Below are 15,618 nucleotides of genomic sequence, written 5' to 3'. Positions count from 1 at the left end.
TCAACATGACAACTAGCTCTGCACTTCTGTGATTAAGTAACCTGTTGTAAAAAAAAAAGAATACAGTTACTAATCAAGTGTTAAATACATATAATAAAATAAATAAAATAATATTTTCAACCAATTAACCTTAGGGCATTTCTTCAGCAAGTGCTGCCATCTAGACAATGCATTTGATTAGAACAAAAGTGTTACAGTTAAAGTGGACACGTTCATCACTGCCAATAGGTGTCAGTGTTGTTTATCAATACAGTACCTATGCAATCTTTCTTGTTCCAGAGTAGTTTGTAGCCTGGAGGGCAAATACATTCATAACTCCCAGGAGTATTCACACAGCCATACTTACAACCTCCATGGTTTATGCTGCACTCATCAATATCTAAAAAAAAAAAAAAAAAAATTAAAACATCAGACAGACATTTGTTAAAAATAGAGAAAAAAAATATATATATAATATAGTACTTAAAAAATAACAATAATGTCCTCCAGGGTGTGTGTTAATGTGTAATTAATGCCCTTCCGAGGTGCACAGGCCCGATGCCTCATAACACCCCCAGACGGGCATTAATTACACATTAACACACCCCCTTGTCAGGCATTATTGCTTACATAATGCACATAGCCCCGTAAATATATTTGTTAAACTTTCACAAACTGTCATATTTGGGAAACTGTACAACCTAGACACTTATTGTTTGAACACTTTTGCTAACCAAACATAAGCTTCACATGACAGCAAGAAATTCCTCTCAATGCATTTTTGTTGAGATATTTACAGAAAAATGAAAAAATATGCTTAATTGTATAATTAGCAATATTAATAACACTGATCTCTCAAGATATGAAAAATACAGTGCAAATATCAATGACAGTTTTCTTCAGCAATATCCAATGTTTAACCCGATGTCATGCAGTGGTTCAAAATTCACTTGATCTTTGAAGCATAAAATACATATGGAAACATTGCTTATTTTTATAATTACTAATAATCAGCTGTATCTCCAGTATAGTGTGATATAAATGGGCTTTGACAATGAACTTTTCTACCTTCCACCATAGCATTTCACACCATACCCCTCAACAGCATGTAGATCTCTCAGTTATGAGCACAAATCTGAATAGATGAATAAGTAGAAAAAATAAGTTATGTACTCACGATAACGTTCCATCTGACAAGTTCTACTTCATTTGTCTTGAACCTGTGGGTACCGGATCCGTATCGGATCTGAGCCGGCAATTTTACTAGTATCTGCTCTGAGCTCCAAGCTCCTCCCCTTACCCATAATACATTTCCACTACCTTCCAATCCCTAGATTGAGTTTGCTGACGCTTATACTGATAACCCCACCTGAAGAATACTTTATGACCTACAACTGCAGCAAACAGGCTGCTCATATGATAAGGTCAGGGGGAAGGAGGGAGGGACGGCCAAAGAAAAATGAAGTAGAACTACTCAGATGGAACGTTATGGTGAGTTCATAACTTCTTTATCTGAATTAGTTTACTTCATTTGGTCTTCAACCTGTGGGACAGAGTTCCCAGCTACTAAACTCTTGGGTGGCCCTCATGGAAGGATATTCCAGAGCACCGCGGAACCAAAGGATGCTCTCCTTCTAGAAGTCAAATCTAATTTGTAGTGAGAAATAAAAGTATGAGATGAAGACCAAGTAGCTGCAGAACAAATATCCTCCAATGAGACTCTAGACCAAAAGGCCGCCAAGGTTGCCATGGACCTAGTGGAATGAGCTTTCACCTGATCCGGAGGAGACGCACCTTTATCCTTATAGACCTGAAGGATGCACAAGGAAATCCACCTAGCAATAGTGACCTTGGAGATAGGTTTACCCAAAAAGGGTTTAGAGAAGGACACAAACAATTGATCTGATTTATGGAAGTTTTTGGTCCTGTGTAAATAAAATGTGTAAACAAAATCATAACTGTCTATGAACATCCAACAAGTGGAGTTTGTATTCCACTTTGTCAGCAAAATTTGGGAAGAAAACAGGTACGTTACTGGTCTAGTTGATGTTAACTTGTGATGCAACCTTAGGAAGAAAGGATGGATTGGTCGAAGGGAAACTCTGTCTTTATGGAAAATCATATATGGAACTATGATGGACAAAGCTTGCAGTTCTGAAACCCTTTTAGCAGAGGTGATAGCTACCAGGAATGCTGTTTTCCAAGATAAGAATTTAAGATCTGTGGTTGCAGCAGGTTCAAAAGGTGGAGCGACCAAAGCTTGAAGGACCATAGTAAGGTCCCATGGAAGAACAGGATCCTTGACCGGGGAGCATCATAGGAAAGTACCTTTGATAAAGGCTTTACACAGTCTGGAAGAGGCCAGGGAAGCTGAATTCTCAGCCGCATGAAAATGAGAGAGGCAGCCAACTGAACTTTGATAGTAGAAGAGCTTACTCCTTGTTGAAAAATATTGGTTAGGAAATCAGGAATGGCAGAAACAGGAGCCATGAAAGGGTCTAAACTCCTTTGAGAAGCCCAAAAGGAAAAACGTTTCCATTTGCTGCGGTAAATCTTCCTGGTTGAAGACTTATGAGCTGCCACTAGAATAGACCTAACTGAAGAGGATAATCCAGGAGTCCATAAAGGGGACAGAGTATCATCTGGATATAATCTGAACCACCCAGCGGTCTAATGTTATGGACTCCCATGCAGCCAGGTGCAATGACAATCGTCCCTTGACTGCCTCCAGAGCAGAGCAGTCGGGCAATCCCTTAGGGTTGCTGTCCGGGCCTATCCAAGAAAGGTTCTCGAGACCCAAAATTCCTCGGACCCTCTCTGCCTCTGGGCCAGCATCTATCCTGTCCTCCACTGCCTCTGGGGGAAGAAGAGCCCTGAGTGTCCCAGGTATACTGTGACTTCGGGAACCACATCTTCTTTTGCCCTCTCTGATTCAGGGAAAAGTCTCTTTGACGGTCTTACCAAAAAGAGTAGAGCCGTCATAACGAGCGTTGGCAAAAGATGCCTTGAAAGGTTCTGAAAACAGACATAGTATGAGCCAGGCATTGTGCCTCATGGACACGCTGGACCCAGCCGCCCTAGCCCTCCTTCAGTAGCATGTGAGAAGAGTCACATGGACGTGTTGGAAACTGCTTTCAAAGTGGCCATCCTGGTGGAGAATGAGTCCCTTTCCTCCTGCGACATGGACTTAGGGGGAGACTCAGCCAGTTCCTTGACCAGGTCGCACTGGAGTCATGTGACGTGGGCCAGGTAGTTCAGCACCCTGATGGAAAAGGTTGCTGATGCATAAACCCGCTTCCCTAAGCTGTCCATCATCTGCGACTCTCGGTCAGGGGATGAACCTAGGAACTCTCTTGGGTTAGTTCCTTTTTTGTGGCTGCTGCTACCACAATAGCGTCTATGTGGGAGCCCTTGTTCCATGCTAGTCTATCTGATGGTGGACTCAAGATCTTATCAGGACATTTAGGGATTGGTTCCACGGTGTCCAGCTCCTTCCGGGCCCACGAGGTGACCAGGTCCACCAGGGGATCTGCAGGAGGGGACACCCAGGAAGTAGATGGGCCCATGCCAAAAGCCTCCAGGAACACAGATACGTCAGAAGAAGGTTGGGGGTGGACCAACCTCCCCGCTGGTGTAGGATTTCCATGATCCTCCAAAGGAGACATCCTCGGGAGGTGACCTGGGGGAACCTTCCCCATCATCCATTTCTGTGTCCTCGGTGAGGGTCTTGGGGGAGTTCAAGTGCTTCCTCTTACATGTATGATTGCAAGGCACATCTCTGGTGGGGCTCTCCGGGGGGATCTCGCAAGCCACTTGTTCCTCGGGGGAAACTGTCTGGGGCTTCTCGAGCACGGGCTGTCCCTCTGGTAAAATGATGGGATTCTTAGACAGAGCCAAGTGGGTTGGGACGGAATCCGAGGAGATAGCCAAGGGTCTCGATCCAGTTGAGAGAACCCTTTCTACCACGTTGAATGCTGAGGGAGAACAAGCCTCCTGGGGTACCAATAAGGAAGCCGCTCTCCATGGACCAGATGTGAAAATTGGAGCTGGGCCTGAAGTGGACAGAGCTACAAGTTAGGGAACTTGGCCTGACCACACCAGAGTCGATGCAAAAAGTTCTGCTCCCTCGGATCCAACACCCAACCTCTGGCTCGGAGAGCCACTCAGAACCGAACTGGTCGGATCCAACACGCTCCAGGCAGCCGTCGGCGTCGAGGAAGCATGTACTGTTAGCACCTACCCCCTGACTAAAACCATCCTCAGATCAGAGTACTCTGAACCCAGTGGATGGATCAGAGAAGGAGAAATTGGTGCGAAAAAAGGAAGCGAGCTCCCCCCGCCAAAGGGAGAGGGGTCTGGCAAGACCCCCATCTGGATGTGAGTACGAACAAACCTCTTCATCATTTTATCCATGTCAACTTCTGATACGCTATGCATGGATCTCAACAAGGCCACGGACTTCGACATGGCGAGTTGAGGAAAGTACAGTTTTGTACCTACCATAAATGTAGATGTCCGATAGGTATGCATCTGCAGTCATAACATATGGGTTGTCCTGCCTCAGGCAGCCCTTCGGTCGGCCGGATTCCAAAGTCTGGGTCTGGCCTCGGCTGATGTCGCACCTTCCCCGACGTCAGAGCATCTGGGGTATAAAAGCATCAGCCGACGCCATTTTCCTCAGTTTTTCTTGCCCCAGGTGCCCTCTAGGAAGGCTAAATTTGGATAAATGCAATAGAATTCCAAACATTTGCAAAATTATATATATATATATATATATATATATATATATATGGATCCCCTTCAGTTTACCGAAACGCCACAACGCCGAAACACAAATCACCGACAACGCAGATGACCAACAAGGCGAGAACCCGACGGACTCGGTAAGTGTGCGATAGGGTGAGGGGTTTAGTGTTAGGGAGCGGACAGGTAAGTGTGCGATAGTGAGGGACTGTAATTTTAGGGGCAGGTTAAGTGAGTTAGGGTTAGGGTGCGGGTAGGGTAAGTGTGCGATAGTGACGGAATATATGTTTAAGGGTGGGTTAAGTGAGTTAGGGTTAGGGTGCAGGTAGGGTGTGTGTGCGATAGTGACGGACTGTGGGTTTAGGGGTGGGTTAAGTGAGTTAGGGTTAGGGTGCGGGTAGGGTAAGTGTGCGGTTGTGTCGGACCTTAGGGTTAGGGTTTGGGTTACGGTTAGTGCATGTATGGTTGTGTGTATTGTCGGTATTTTGTGTTGTCGGTCTTTTGGTGTCGGTGATTTGTGTTTCGGCGTTGTGGCATTTCGGTAAACTGAAGGGGATCCATATATATATATATATATATATATATATATATATATACATGTATACACAAACAAATACACCATAATAGATTCCCCCAGCTAGCTAAAAGAGGGGTAAACACCCTAGGAATACCACAGAGGGGTAGGAGGGAGGGTAAACCTGACTGCAGATGCATACCTATCGGACATCTACATTTATGGTAGGTACAAAACTGTACTATGTCCTTCAAGGACGCATCTGCAGTCATAACATATGGGTAGAATACCATAGCCAATCTGGGGGAGGAGGTACTAAGAAAAAGATGGTGTAGTTAAGATCTCCTGCAGGACTGCAGTAGCAAAGCCTGCTCTGGATCTGGAGTATAAAGGTAGATTGTAATGTTTGGTAAATGTATGCACGGAGCTCCAAGTAGCAGCTTCTAAAATGTCCTTGGTAGCCACCCCTCGTAGGAAGGCTGTAGTGGTGGCCGTGGCCCTTGTGGAATGAGGCCTGATGTTTGCAGGAACTGACTTTCCATGAAAGGAGTAACAAAATCGAATGCAATTTCCTATCCATTTTGAAACTGTCTGTTTGGAAATTGCTTTTCCTTGCACCCCAGCAGCATGTGCTACAAATAGTTGGTCAGTTTTTCTGCTACTTTTAGTTCTGTCCAAGTAGTATCGTAGTTGTCTGTGTATATCCAGGGTGTGCAGAAGTTTTTCCCCTCTATTCTGTGGATTTGGGAAGAACGTAGGCAAGTGAATAGCTTGGTTCAAGGATACCCTAGATACCACCTTTGGCATAAAAGTAGGATTAGCTCTTAGTGTAACTCTGTCCTGATGGAAAATAAGTAATGGCTGTACTGCCATTAATGCTTGTAACTCAGATACTCTTCTTGCTGAAGTTATTGCCAGAAGGAATGCAGTTTTCCAAGACAGAAACTGAAGATCCGCTGTTGCTGCTGGTTCAAAGGGAGGAAGTGTTAGTTTCTCCAAGACAAAGTTGAGATCCCAAGCAGGTAAAGGGGGTTTTCTTGGAGGTTTGATATTTTTGATCCCTCTCAGAAATTGCTTGAGGAGAGGGTGTGAGAAGATAGGTGGATCCACATTGTATTCTGCTGAAATTGCTGAGGCATGAATCTTAATGGAAGAATAGGAAAGGCCATTGTGGAACAGTTCTGCTAAGTATTCCAGAATATGTGTCATGCTTGCCACTGTCACATCTAAGCCTTTGATGTGTTCCAAATGAAAAATCTTTTCCATTTAGCTGAGTATGTCTTCCTTGTGGAAGGCATGAGCTTCCATGATAATGTCCTTCACTCTCTGTGATAAAACATTTTGTTTTGGATTTAAGGGATTTTCCAGGCAGTTAGCTGCAATGTTTTTAGTTGGGATGCATGATCTTGAAATTGTTCTGCGTCAGAAGAAGAGGCCATAGGGGGAGAGGCCATGGTTTTGCCTGTGACATGCTCCTCAATAGTGGATACCAGTGTTGCCTTGGCCAGTCTGGAGCTATCAGAATCACTCTTGGCTGTTCCTCCCTGATCTTCAGTAGAACCTTGTACATTAAAGGGAGAGGTGGGAAGGCATATACTTTTAGAGCTTTCCAGCTGAAAGAGAGAGAGTCCACCCTCCATGCTTGTGGGTGGTATGTCCTTGAGCAGAATGTCCTCAGTTGATGGTTGAGGGGGGAGGCGAACAGATCTATCTCCGGCGTTCCCCATGCCTTTGTTATGAGTTGGAAGATGTCTGGGTGCAGCATCCATTCGTGTGCATCCATGGTAGTTCTGCTTAAGCTGTCTGCCAGTGTATTTTCCTTTCCTGGCACGAACTGGGACTGCAGTTGGATATTGAGTTTCAGGCATAGCTCCCATAGATTCATAGCCAGCTGGCATAGAGGGTAGGAGTGTGTGCCTCCCTGCTTGTTTATGTACCACATGACCGTGGTGTTGTCTGTCCTTATTAACAGGTGGCCTTGATGGAGGAAGGGTTTGAAAGCCTCGATTGCATGCATCACTGCCAGCATTTCCTTTTGGTTTATGTGCATGTGTAGCTGTCCTTGAGACCATAGGCCTTGGATACATTTGCCCTCCATGTGTGCTCCCCATCCTCGGTCTGAAGCGTCTGTGGTGATGGTTTGTTTTGTTTTTGGTTTGTTGAAAGGCAACCCTCTGTTGGACTGGCAGGCCTGAGCCCACCACAGGAATTCCTTTTGAAGGCAAGGAATGATTGGTATCAAAGTTTCCAAACTGTGACTGTGTTGAGACCATACACTCCTTAGATACCATTGTAATTTTCTCATATGCAGCCTGGCCTGTGGTATCAAAATTATGCAGGATGCCATGTAACCCAGGGCCTGCAGGATTTTCCTTGCAGTAAGCTGAGCTTGTCTTGTCAGATTCATGAAGTAATCCGGAAGTTGTTTTTGTTTTTCTTCTGTGAGAAAGGCCATTTGGGTGGTTGTGTCTAGATCCGCACCCAGAAAGGTTATCCTTTGGGATAGAACCAGTCTTGATTTTTGGATGTTGACTGTGTATCCCAATGCCTGTAGTAGGTGGATGGCATAGGCCAAGTCTTTTATCAAATTTACCTTGTTGTCCGCTTGTATAAGGCAGTCGTCCAGATAAGGGTAGATTTGAATCCCCTGAAGTCTGCAGTGTGCAATTACTGATGCCAGGCATTTCGTGAATACTCTGGGCGCAGTAGATAAGCCAAAGGGCAATGCTGAGAATTGATAATGCTCTGATCCTGCAAGAAATCTGAGGTGTCTTCTGCAGTTTGGTCGAATAGGGACGTGCAGGTATGCCTCCTTGAGATCTAGAGTCACCAGCCAAGACTCCTTGCCCAACATGGGAAGAAGTTGCTGTAGGGTCAGCATCTTGAATTTTGGCACAATGAGGTAAGTATTCAGTGCGGACAGGTCGGAATAGGCCTCCATTGATTTTCTTTTCTTGGTACAAGGAATAGTCTGGAGTAAAATCCTTGGCCTTGCTCTGAAAGTGGTACCTTTTCTATAGCTTTCATTTGAAGCAAGTTGTTGATCTGCTTTAAAGCCTCTGCCCTCTGATTTGGTGGTAGGTTTGGCATTCCGTTTCTTTTTGGCAAAGTGTGGAAGTGGAACCTGTATCCTTTGTCTATTATTTGCAGTGTCCATGTGTCCCTTGTAATATAATGCCAATTTTCCGAGAATAAAGCAAGCTTTCCACCCAAGGGTGCTTCCAGTTGAGCCCTGGTGGGCGGAATCAGAGTAAAGTCATTGAGCCTGTCCTGGTGTAGTAGTTGTTGTTGCTGCTGTTGCACTACCTCTCTGGTTGGCAGGCTGCCACTGACGGCCTCTGTAAGAGCCCCTAGATTGGCTTCTGCCTCGGGGGCGTCTGTTCCTGCCTCTCTGGGCTCTGTCCGAGTCTGGAAAGGACCAATTCTTAGTAGGCCAGTTTCTGCTGAATCTCGGTGGTTGTACTTGTAGGAAATCCTTAACTGTTTGCACAGATTTTGCCTTTTCTTCATACTTTTTTAAGACCTCCTGAGCAGAGGAGCCAAATAAATTTTGTTTCTCCATTGGAGCATCCAGGAGTTTATCTTTAACATGGTCTGGCAAAGATTGTTCCTTCAGCCAAGCATGCCTACGAATAACTGCCCCAGTCATAGCTGACCTAAATGAAGCCTCCAATGCATCATAACCACACTTTAAGAAATGATTACTAACCTGCTGTGAGTTGTGTACCAAATCCTGAAGGGATTTACGGTCAAGGGGCTCAGGAGAAGAAAGCTTCTTGTTCAGTTCATCTAACAAATACTCTTGGTACTGTATCATATGAAATTGACAATTTAGTGCCCTGACGGAAAGAGTTGCAGAAGGATATACCTTCTTTCCCCATCTCTCTAAAGCTCTAGACTCTCTTTCAGAAGGTAGAGGATTTTTGGCAGTGGCAGCCGCAACCCCTTTAGGGCCCAGAGTAATAGTTTCTGGGTCTGCAGAATGGGCTTTATACAGATGAAAATGAGAATCCGGGACCCTGTAGTATCTATCAGGTTTGGCAGGGGCTGGGGGGAGAGTATCAGGGGCTGTACTGACATCATTGTACACATCATCAATTACATTCAAAACAGGAGGTATAGCTAAGGGCCTATGCTGAGGCAAATGTAAAAAGGTCCTTAATCTTTTTCTAGAATCAGAGAAATCCTGACCTTGCCATTGAAAATGCTCTCTCATGGAGTGCAGAGTCTCACCAAAGGAAAACTCTTCAGGAGGGGAGGCCAAAGGGATAGATTCTTCTGCATCAGAATCCTCATAGGGCGAATAAGCCTCCTCCTGGTGGTCTGACAACTCAGAACCATCCGAGGACTCATCTGAAGAGTGTGGGTCAGAAGGCTCAGTCCTGGGCCTTTTGTCTGGTGGAGGGTAAGAGGCCCTGTCCGGGTGAGGTTGTGAACCTCTAATTAAAGAAATAAGGTCCTCTGCAAGGCTGAGGATCTGAAAACTAGAGGAAGGCCTCTGGGATGTAGTCTTGGGAGGCAAAGCTTTAGAAAGTTTAGCAGCTTTAGCCCTATAAAAGGCCTTAATGGACATGGAAGCAGGGGGCCTAGCTGCCCCACATGCAGGAGTAGATATGTCCAAAGGTATGGTGTCGGACATATCCTGGGCACTGGTTTCGGTAGGTAGCTCGGTAGCCGACTCAGCCGGGGCCTCCCGGGCCGCGGTGGTCGGTTGAGTGGATTCGGATGAAGGAATCTCCGAGGACTCGGTTTCGGCCAAAACCGAGACACTCGCGGTAGGCCTTACCGTGGTTTCAGACGAAACCGCGGGCCGCGGGTGTCGGTCCTTGTCCTTCCGTTTTTTCACCAAATGTGATGTCGGAGTCTCCGACGGCATTTTATATGCAAAACTAGCCCCAAAAAATTCCTCTGCAAACTCCGACCGACGTCTAAGAGTTCGTCGTTTGAAGGAAGCACAGGCTGAACAGGACGATACGTCGTGGTCTGGGCCTAAGCAAGGAATGGAAATCCTTATGAGGTATTTGTTTCCCACAAGTTAAACAATTATTTACTTTATCTGACATCGGCTGAGGCAAGAAAGAGTCCCCAACGGGGTACTTAGCTTTGCTTTTTCGAAGTTTTCGGTAGCTGAAATCACTGGATCTGACCGACCGGCACTTGCGAACAGCTTCTGCTTCGGGCACTGCGTGGCAAGAAAGACTGAGGAAAATGGCGTCGGCTGATGCTTTTATACCCCAGACGCTCTGACGTTGGGGAAGGTGCGACATCAGCCGAGGCCAGACCCAGACTTTGGAATCCGGCCGACCGAAGGGCTGCCTGAGGCAGGACAACCCATATGTTATGACTGCAGATGCATCCTTGAAAGACATCTGAGGCCCTAGATGGAGGACGTATCTCCTCCGGCTCCCGGGAAAATCTCAGAGATCGGAGCCGAGGGGACTCATGGATCCTAGTCTGACTTTTGCCAAAAGAAGGAAGGTCCGGAGACCTCTTACGTTTCTCTGGCTTGTTTGATTTGTGCTCTCTCTCCTTCTCTCTGCCCCTTTTCTGCTCCACTTCCACAGGGTTAGAACCAGAGGTTGAGTCCCAGCCTGGGAGAGAGGAGAAGCAAGGGCAAGAGAGGAAGGAGAGGCAGCAACAGCAGCAGCTGTGACTGAATCAGTGGACGAGGTAACTGCCTCAGAAATGGGAAGAAGGCCTTTCAGGGCCAAGTTAGCCTTCCTGTCCTTGATAGCGCATGGGTTAGAACCTGTGCAAATAATACAATCCGTACCCAAATGGGCAATGCCCAAGCACATCACACAAAGAGTGTGGCCATCTGCAGGAGATAATTTATGGCCACACTCAGTGCACCTTTGAAAACAGGCTTGGGGTCAGCCATGTCTCTATACAAGCAACTCACACTAGAGAAGGAAAAGGAGAGAAAAAGATACCAGTTTATCACTCAAACCACTCACCACACACTCAAGTCACACAGAACACTGAGGGGGGAGGGGAGGCAATGCACACTAACAAACTAACACTAAAACTACAATAAAAGTTCTAATACACGAGGCACCAGCGGAGGAGGACAGGGAAAGTACAGTTGTGTACACTTACCATAAATGTAGATGTTTGAGTGTCTTCACTGTTGCAGTCATGACTGTAGGGTTCTCCCCTGCCGGCAGGCAGTCCTCGGTCGGCCAGAATCCCAAAGTCTGGGTCGGCGGCTGTTCAGCCATGCTCCCTGACGTCAGAGCGCCAGGAGTACAAAGCTGACAGCCGACGCCATGTTCTCCAGTTTTTCTTGCCCCAGATGTCAGGAGTCCCAAAATGAATAAGGTCCCATACCCTTTGCAAATACACCTCAGAAGAATGGTGAAAAAGGAACCACACAAAAGTAAAAATAAGAGGGGACAGGAGGGAGGGAAACCCAGACTGCAACAGTGAAGACACTCGAACATCTACATTTATGGTAAGTGTACACAACTGTACTATGTTCATCGTGTTTCACTGTTGCAGTCATGACTGTAGGGTAGAATCCCAAAGCAGAATGAAAGGGAGGTGGTCATAAAGTAGAAGGGGCGGCTAAAAGGCCCTGCAAGACTGCAGAAGCAAAGCCTGCCCTAGACTTAGAGTAGAGAGGTAGATTGTAGTGCTTTGAAAAAGTATGCACTGAACTCCAAGTTGCAGCTTCCAAAATGTCTTTGGTAGGAACACCCCTGAGGAAGGCAGCAGAACTGGCAGCAGCTCTGGTGGAATGAGTCCTTATACTCCCTGGGATTTGCTTTCCATGGTGTGAATAGCAAAATCTGATTCCATGAGCAATCCATTTAGAAATGGTCGGTTTTGAAATGGCTTTACCTTGCGAACTTGAAGCATAAGAAACAAACAATTGCTCTGATTTCCTGATGTCCTTGGTTCTGTCCAGGTAAAAACGTAGTTGTCTGTGTACATCCAAGGAATGTAAGATCCTTTCCCCTTTATTTTGAGGAGTGGGGAAAAAAGTTGGCAAGTGAATAGTTTGATTTAAAGCCACTTTGGAAACAACCTTAGGCATGAAAGTGGGATTAGTCCTTAAAGACACCCTGTCTTGATGAAAAATAATATAAGGTTCCACAGCCACAAGAGCTTGCAACTCTGAAACTCTCCTGGCAGAGGTCAGAGCTAACAGTATGGCTGTTTTCCAAGATAAAAACTTGATGTCAGAAGTGGCAGCAGGCTCAAAAGGAGGTAAGGTGAGCTTTTCCAAAACATAGTTGAGATCCCAAGCAGGAATGGGAGGAGATCTAGGGGGCCTTAAGTTCTTAGCTCCTCTGAGAAACTGTCTCATGAGCTGGTGGGAATAGATTGGAGGGTCTGTATTATAATGAGCAGAAATAGCAGAGGCATGTATCTTAATGGAAGAGAAAGAGAGACCCTTATGTAAGAGGTCTGTCAGGTAAAGTAAAATCAAAGGAATGTTAGGAAGAAGAGGATCAGAATCCTGAGCCTACATCCAGGAACAAAATCTTTTCCATTTTCCTGCATAAGATTTTCTAGTGCTAGGACGTCTGGCTTCTAAAATGACATCCATAACCTGCTTGGGTAGGAGAGAATGAATCAAAGACCCTGGATTAACCAGGCCGCCAGGCTGAATGTTCTGACATGGGAGTGTAGAACCTGACCCTGGTGTTGGGACAGAAGGTTCGGAGTCTGTGGTAAAATCCAAGGGGGCTCCAGACAAAGGATTTTCAGAGTTGGGTACCAAAACTGTTGAGGCCAATTTGGGGCCAGCAAGATTATCATCTTGGGCTTGTCTTGTTTGATCTTTAATAATACCCGTGGAAGAAGTGGAAGAGGCGGAAAGGCATATCCCAAGAGGTTTCTCCAACTGAATGATAGTGCATCCACTTTCCAAGCTTGTTCGTGGAAAGTCCTGGTGCAAAAAATCTGTAGTTGATGACTGAGGTGGGATGCAAAGAGGTCTATGTGAGGACATCCCCAGACTGCTGTTATCATCTTGAATATTTCGGTGTCCAGCATCCACTCGTGTGGGTCCGAAAGGTTTCTGCTCAGACTGTCTGCCAGGAAGTTTTGCTTCCCTGGTAGAAACTGAGCTTGAAGGTCCAGATTGCAAGCTAGAGCTGTGTTCCACAGATCCATGGCTAGTCTGCAAAGGGGGTAGGAATGAGATCCCCCTTGCTTGTTTATGTACCACATAACTGTGGTGTTGTCTGTCCGTATCAGTAGTTGTCCTGGTTGCAGAAGATTCCTGAAGGCCAATAGGGCTTTCTGAATGGCTAACATTTCCTTTAAATTGATATGCAGGTGCTTCTGATCCTTTGTCCAAAGGCCTTGCAGACAGTTGCCCTGAAAATGGGCTCCCCAGGCATAATCTGAGGCATCCGTGGTTAGTATCCGAGTGGCAGGAGGCAGGCAGAAGGGTTTTCCTTTGTTTAGAGTACATGCCTTGGACCACCAAAGGAATTCCTTTTGAAGACAAGGCAGGAAGGAGATCAGTATGTCTAAACTGTGGCAATGCTGAGACCATACACTTTTTAGGTACCACTGTATTTTCCTCATATGTAGTCTTGCATATGGTATGAGAAGGATGCAGGAGGCCATGTAACCCAAAGCCTGCAGGAATCTCCTTGCAGATAGCAGAGTTAAAGTTGCCAAGGTTTTGAAAGTTGAAGCCAGCTGTAACTGTTTTTCGTATGTCAGAAATGCCATCTGGGTTGTTGAGTTTAGAGAAGCGCCCAGAAAAATTATCTGTTGTGAGGGAGTCAAATTTGACTTTTTTATGTTTACAGTGAATCCCAGGAACTTGAGAAGATTCTGAACAAACTGTAGATGCTGGAGTAAGACATCCTTGCTGTCTGCCTGAATAAGACAGTCGTCCAGATAAGGGTAAATTTGAATTCCCTTGAGTCTGCAATAAGCTACTACTGGAGCCAGGCATTTGGTGAAGACCCTGGGCGCAGTACACAATCCAAAGGGCAGCGCAGAGAATTTAAAGTGCCTCAATCCGGCCTTGAACCTGAGGTATTTTCTGTGGTCCTGCCTGATGGGAATGTGTAAATATGCCTCCTTTAAATCCAAAGTTACCATCCATGCATTTCTGGTCAGCACTGGAAGTAGCTGCTGTAGAGTAAGCATCTTGAACTTTGGTATCTCTAGAAAAGTGTTCAAGACTGACAGATCCAGAATGGGTCTCCATGAATTTTGCTTCCTGGGGACTAGAAAGAGCCTTGAGTAAAAACTTTGTCCCATCTCTGAAAGTGGAACTAGTTCTACGGCTTTCATAGCCAAGAGAGCTTCCACCTGGTTTAAGGCCTCTGTCCACTGATGTTTTGGAAGATCTGGCCATCCGCTTGGCCTTGGTAGGGTATGAAAATGGAATTTGTAACCTCTTGAAACTACATCCAGAACCCACTTGTCTTGGGTTATATGAGTCCAATTTAGGTGAAAAAGAGAAAGTTTTCCTCCGAGAGGGGCTTCCAGGCAAGAAGTTCCTGCAGCCCAACAGAGGGAGTCATTGAGTCTGTTTCCTATGAGCTTGCGACCTGTCCTCTCCCCCCCTAGGGGTGGAAGCAGTCCACTGTCTTGGTCTATAAGAGGCTTGTGTTTGAGGCCTTCCTCGGGAGCGTCTGTATCTACCCCTCTAAGGCCTGCCTGAATTGGGAAAGGACCAATTTTTAGTAGGCCAATTCCTACTAAATCTGGGTGGCTGTACTTGTAAGAAATCTTTAACTGTTTGCATGGATTTTGCCTTGTCCTCCATCTTCTTTATCACCTCTTCAGCTTTTGATCCAAACAAAACATTATGCTGAACAGGAGCATCCAATAATTTAGCTTTTACTTGATCTGGCAAATTTTGTTCCTTTAACCATGCATGCCTTCTAATGACTGTACCAGAGGCAGCAGCCCTACAAGAAGCCTCCAAGGCATCAAATCCACAGTGTAAACCATGCTTCCCAACTTGTTCAGTGGCATGCATTAAGTCATGTAATTCCTTATCCTCTGCACAGGCGGAAATGGAAGTTAGCTTTTGTTTTAAAACAGACAGGAGAAATTGCTGGTATTTCAGCATATGAAACTGACAGTTTAAAGCCCTAATAGATAAAGTAGCAGAAGTGTACAGTTTTTTGCCCCATCTTTCTAAAGATCTGGAATCCTTCTCAGTGGGAATGGGGTTTTTAGCAGAAGCGGCCTTAACTCCCTTAGGACCCTGAGAAATGGTTTCAGGGTCAGCAGTAGAGTTCTTGTATAAAAACTGGTGGGAATCAGGAACCCTGTAATATCTGTCAGGCTTAACAGGAGCTGGAGGAAAAGAATCAGGGGTTAAGTTAGCCTCCGAAAAAGCATCATACACAATATCCAAAATAGGAGGAATAGCCAGGGGTCTATGTTGGGGAAGA

General features: G+C 45.7%; 1 protein-coding gene across 5 annotated transcripts in view; it reads right to left on the bottom strand.

Moving 5' to 3' along the window:
- SCUBE3 (signal peptide, CUB domain and EGF like domain containing 3) overlaps nt 1-15,618 on the bottom strand; it is a 3,541,316-nt gene that overhangs the window by 745,979 nt on the left and 2,779,719 nt on the right. For all 5 annotated transcript variants that reach the window (XM_044076569.1, XM_044076573.1, XM_044076571.1 and 2 more), the window contains one exon: nt 257-379. In XM_044076569.1, the coding sequence (XP_043932504.1) occupies nt 257-379 (123 nt within the window). The remainder of the gene's footprint in view (nt 1-256; nt 380-15,618) is intronic.

This window comes from Protopterus annectens, chromosome 7.part0 (genome assembly GCF_019279795.1).
Source record: "Protopterus annectens isolate FY-2018-M chromosome 7.part0, PAN1.0, whole genome shotgun sequence".
NCBI classification, from domain to species: domain Eukaryota; kingdom Metazoa; phylum Chordata; order Ceratodontiformes; family Protopteridae; genus Protopterus; species Protopterus annectens.
This window is presented reverse-complemented; position numbering and strand designations above follow the sequence as displayed.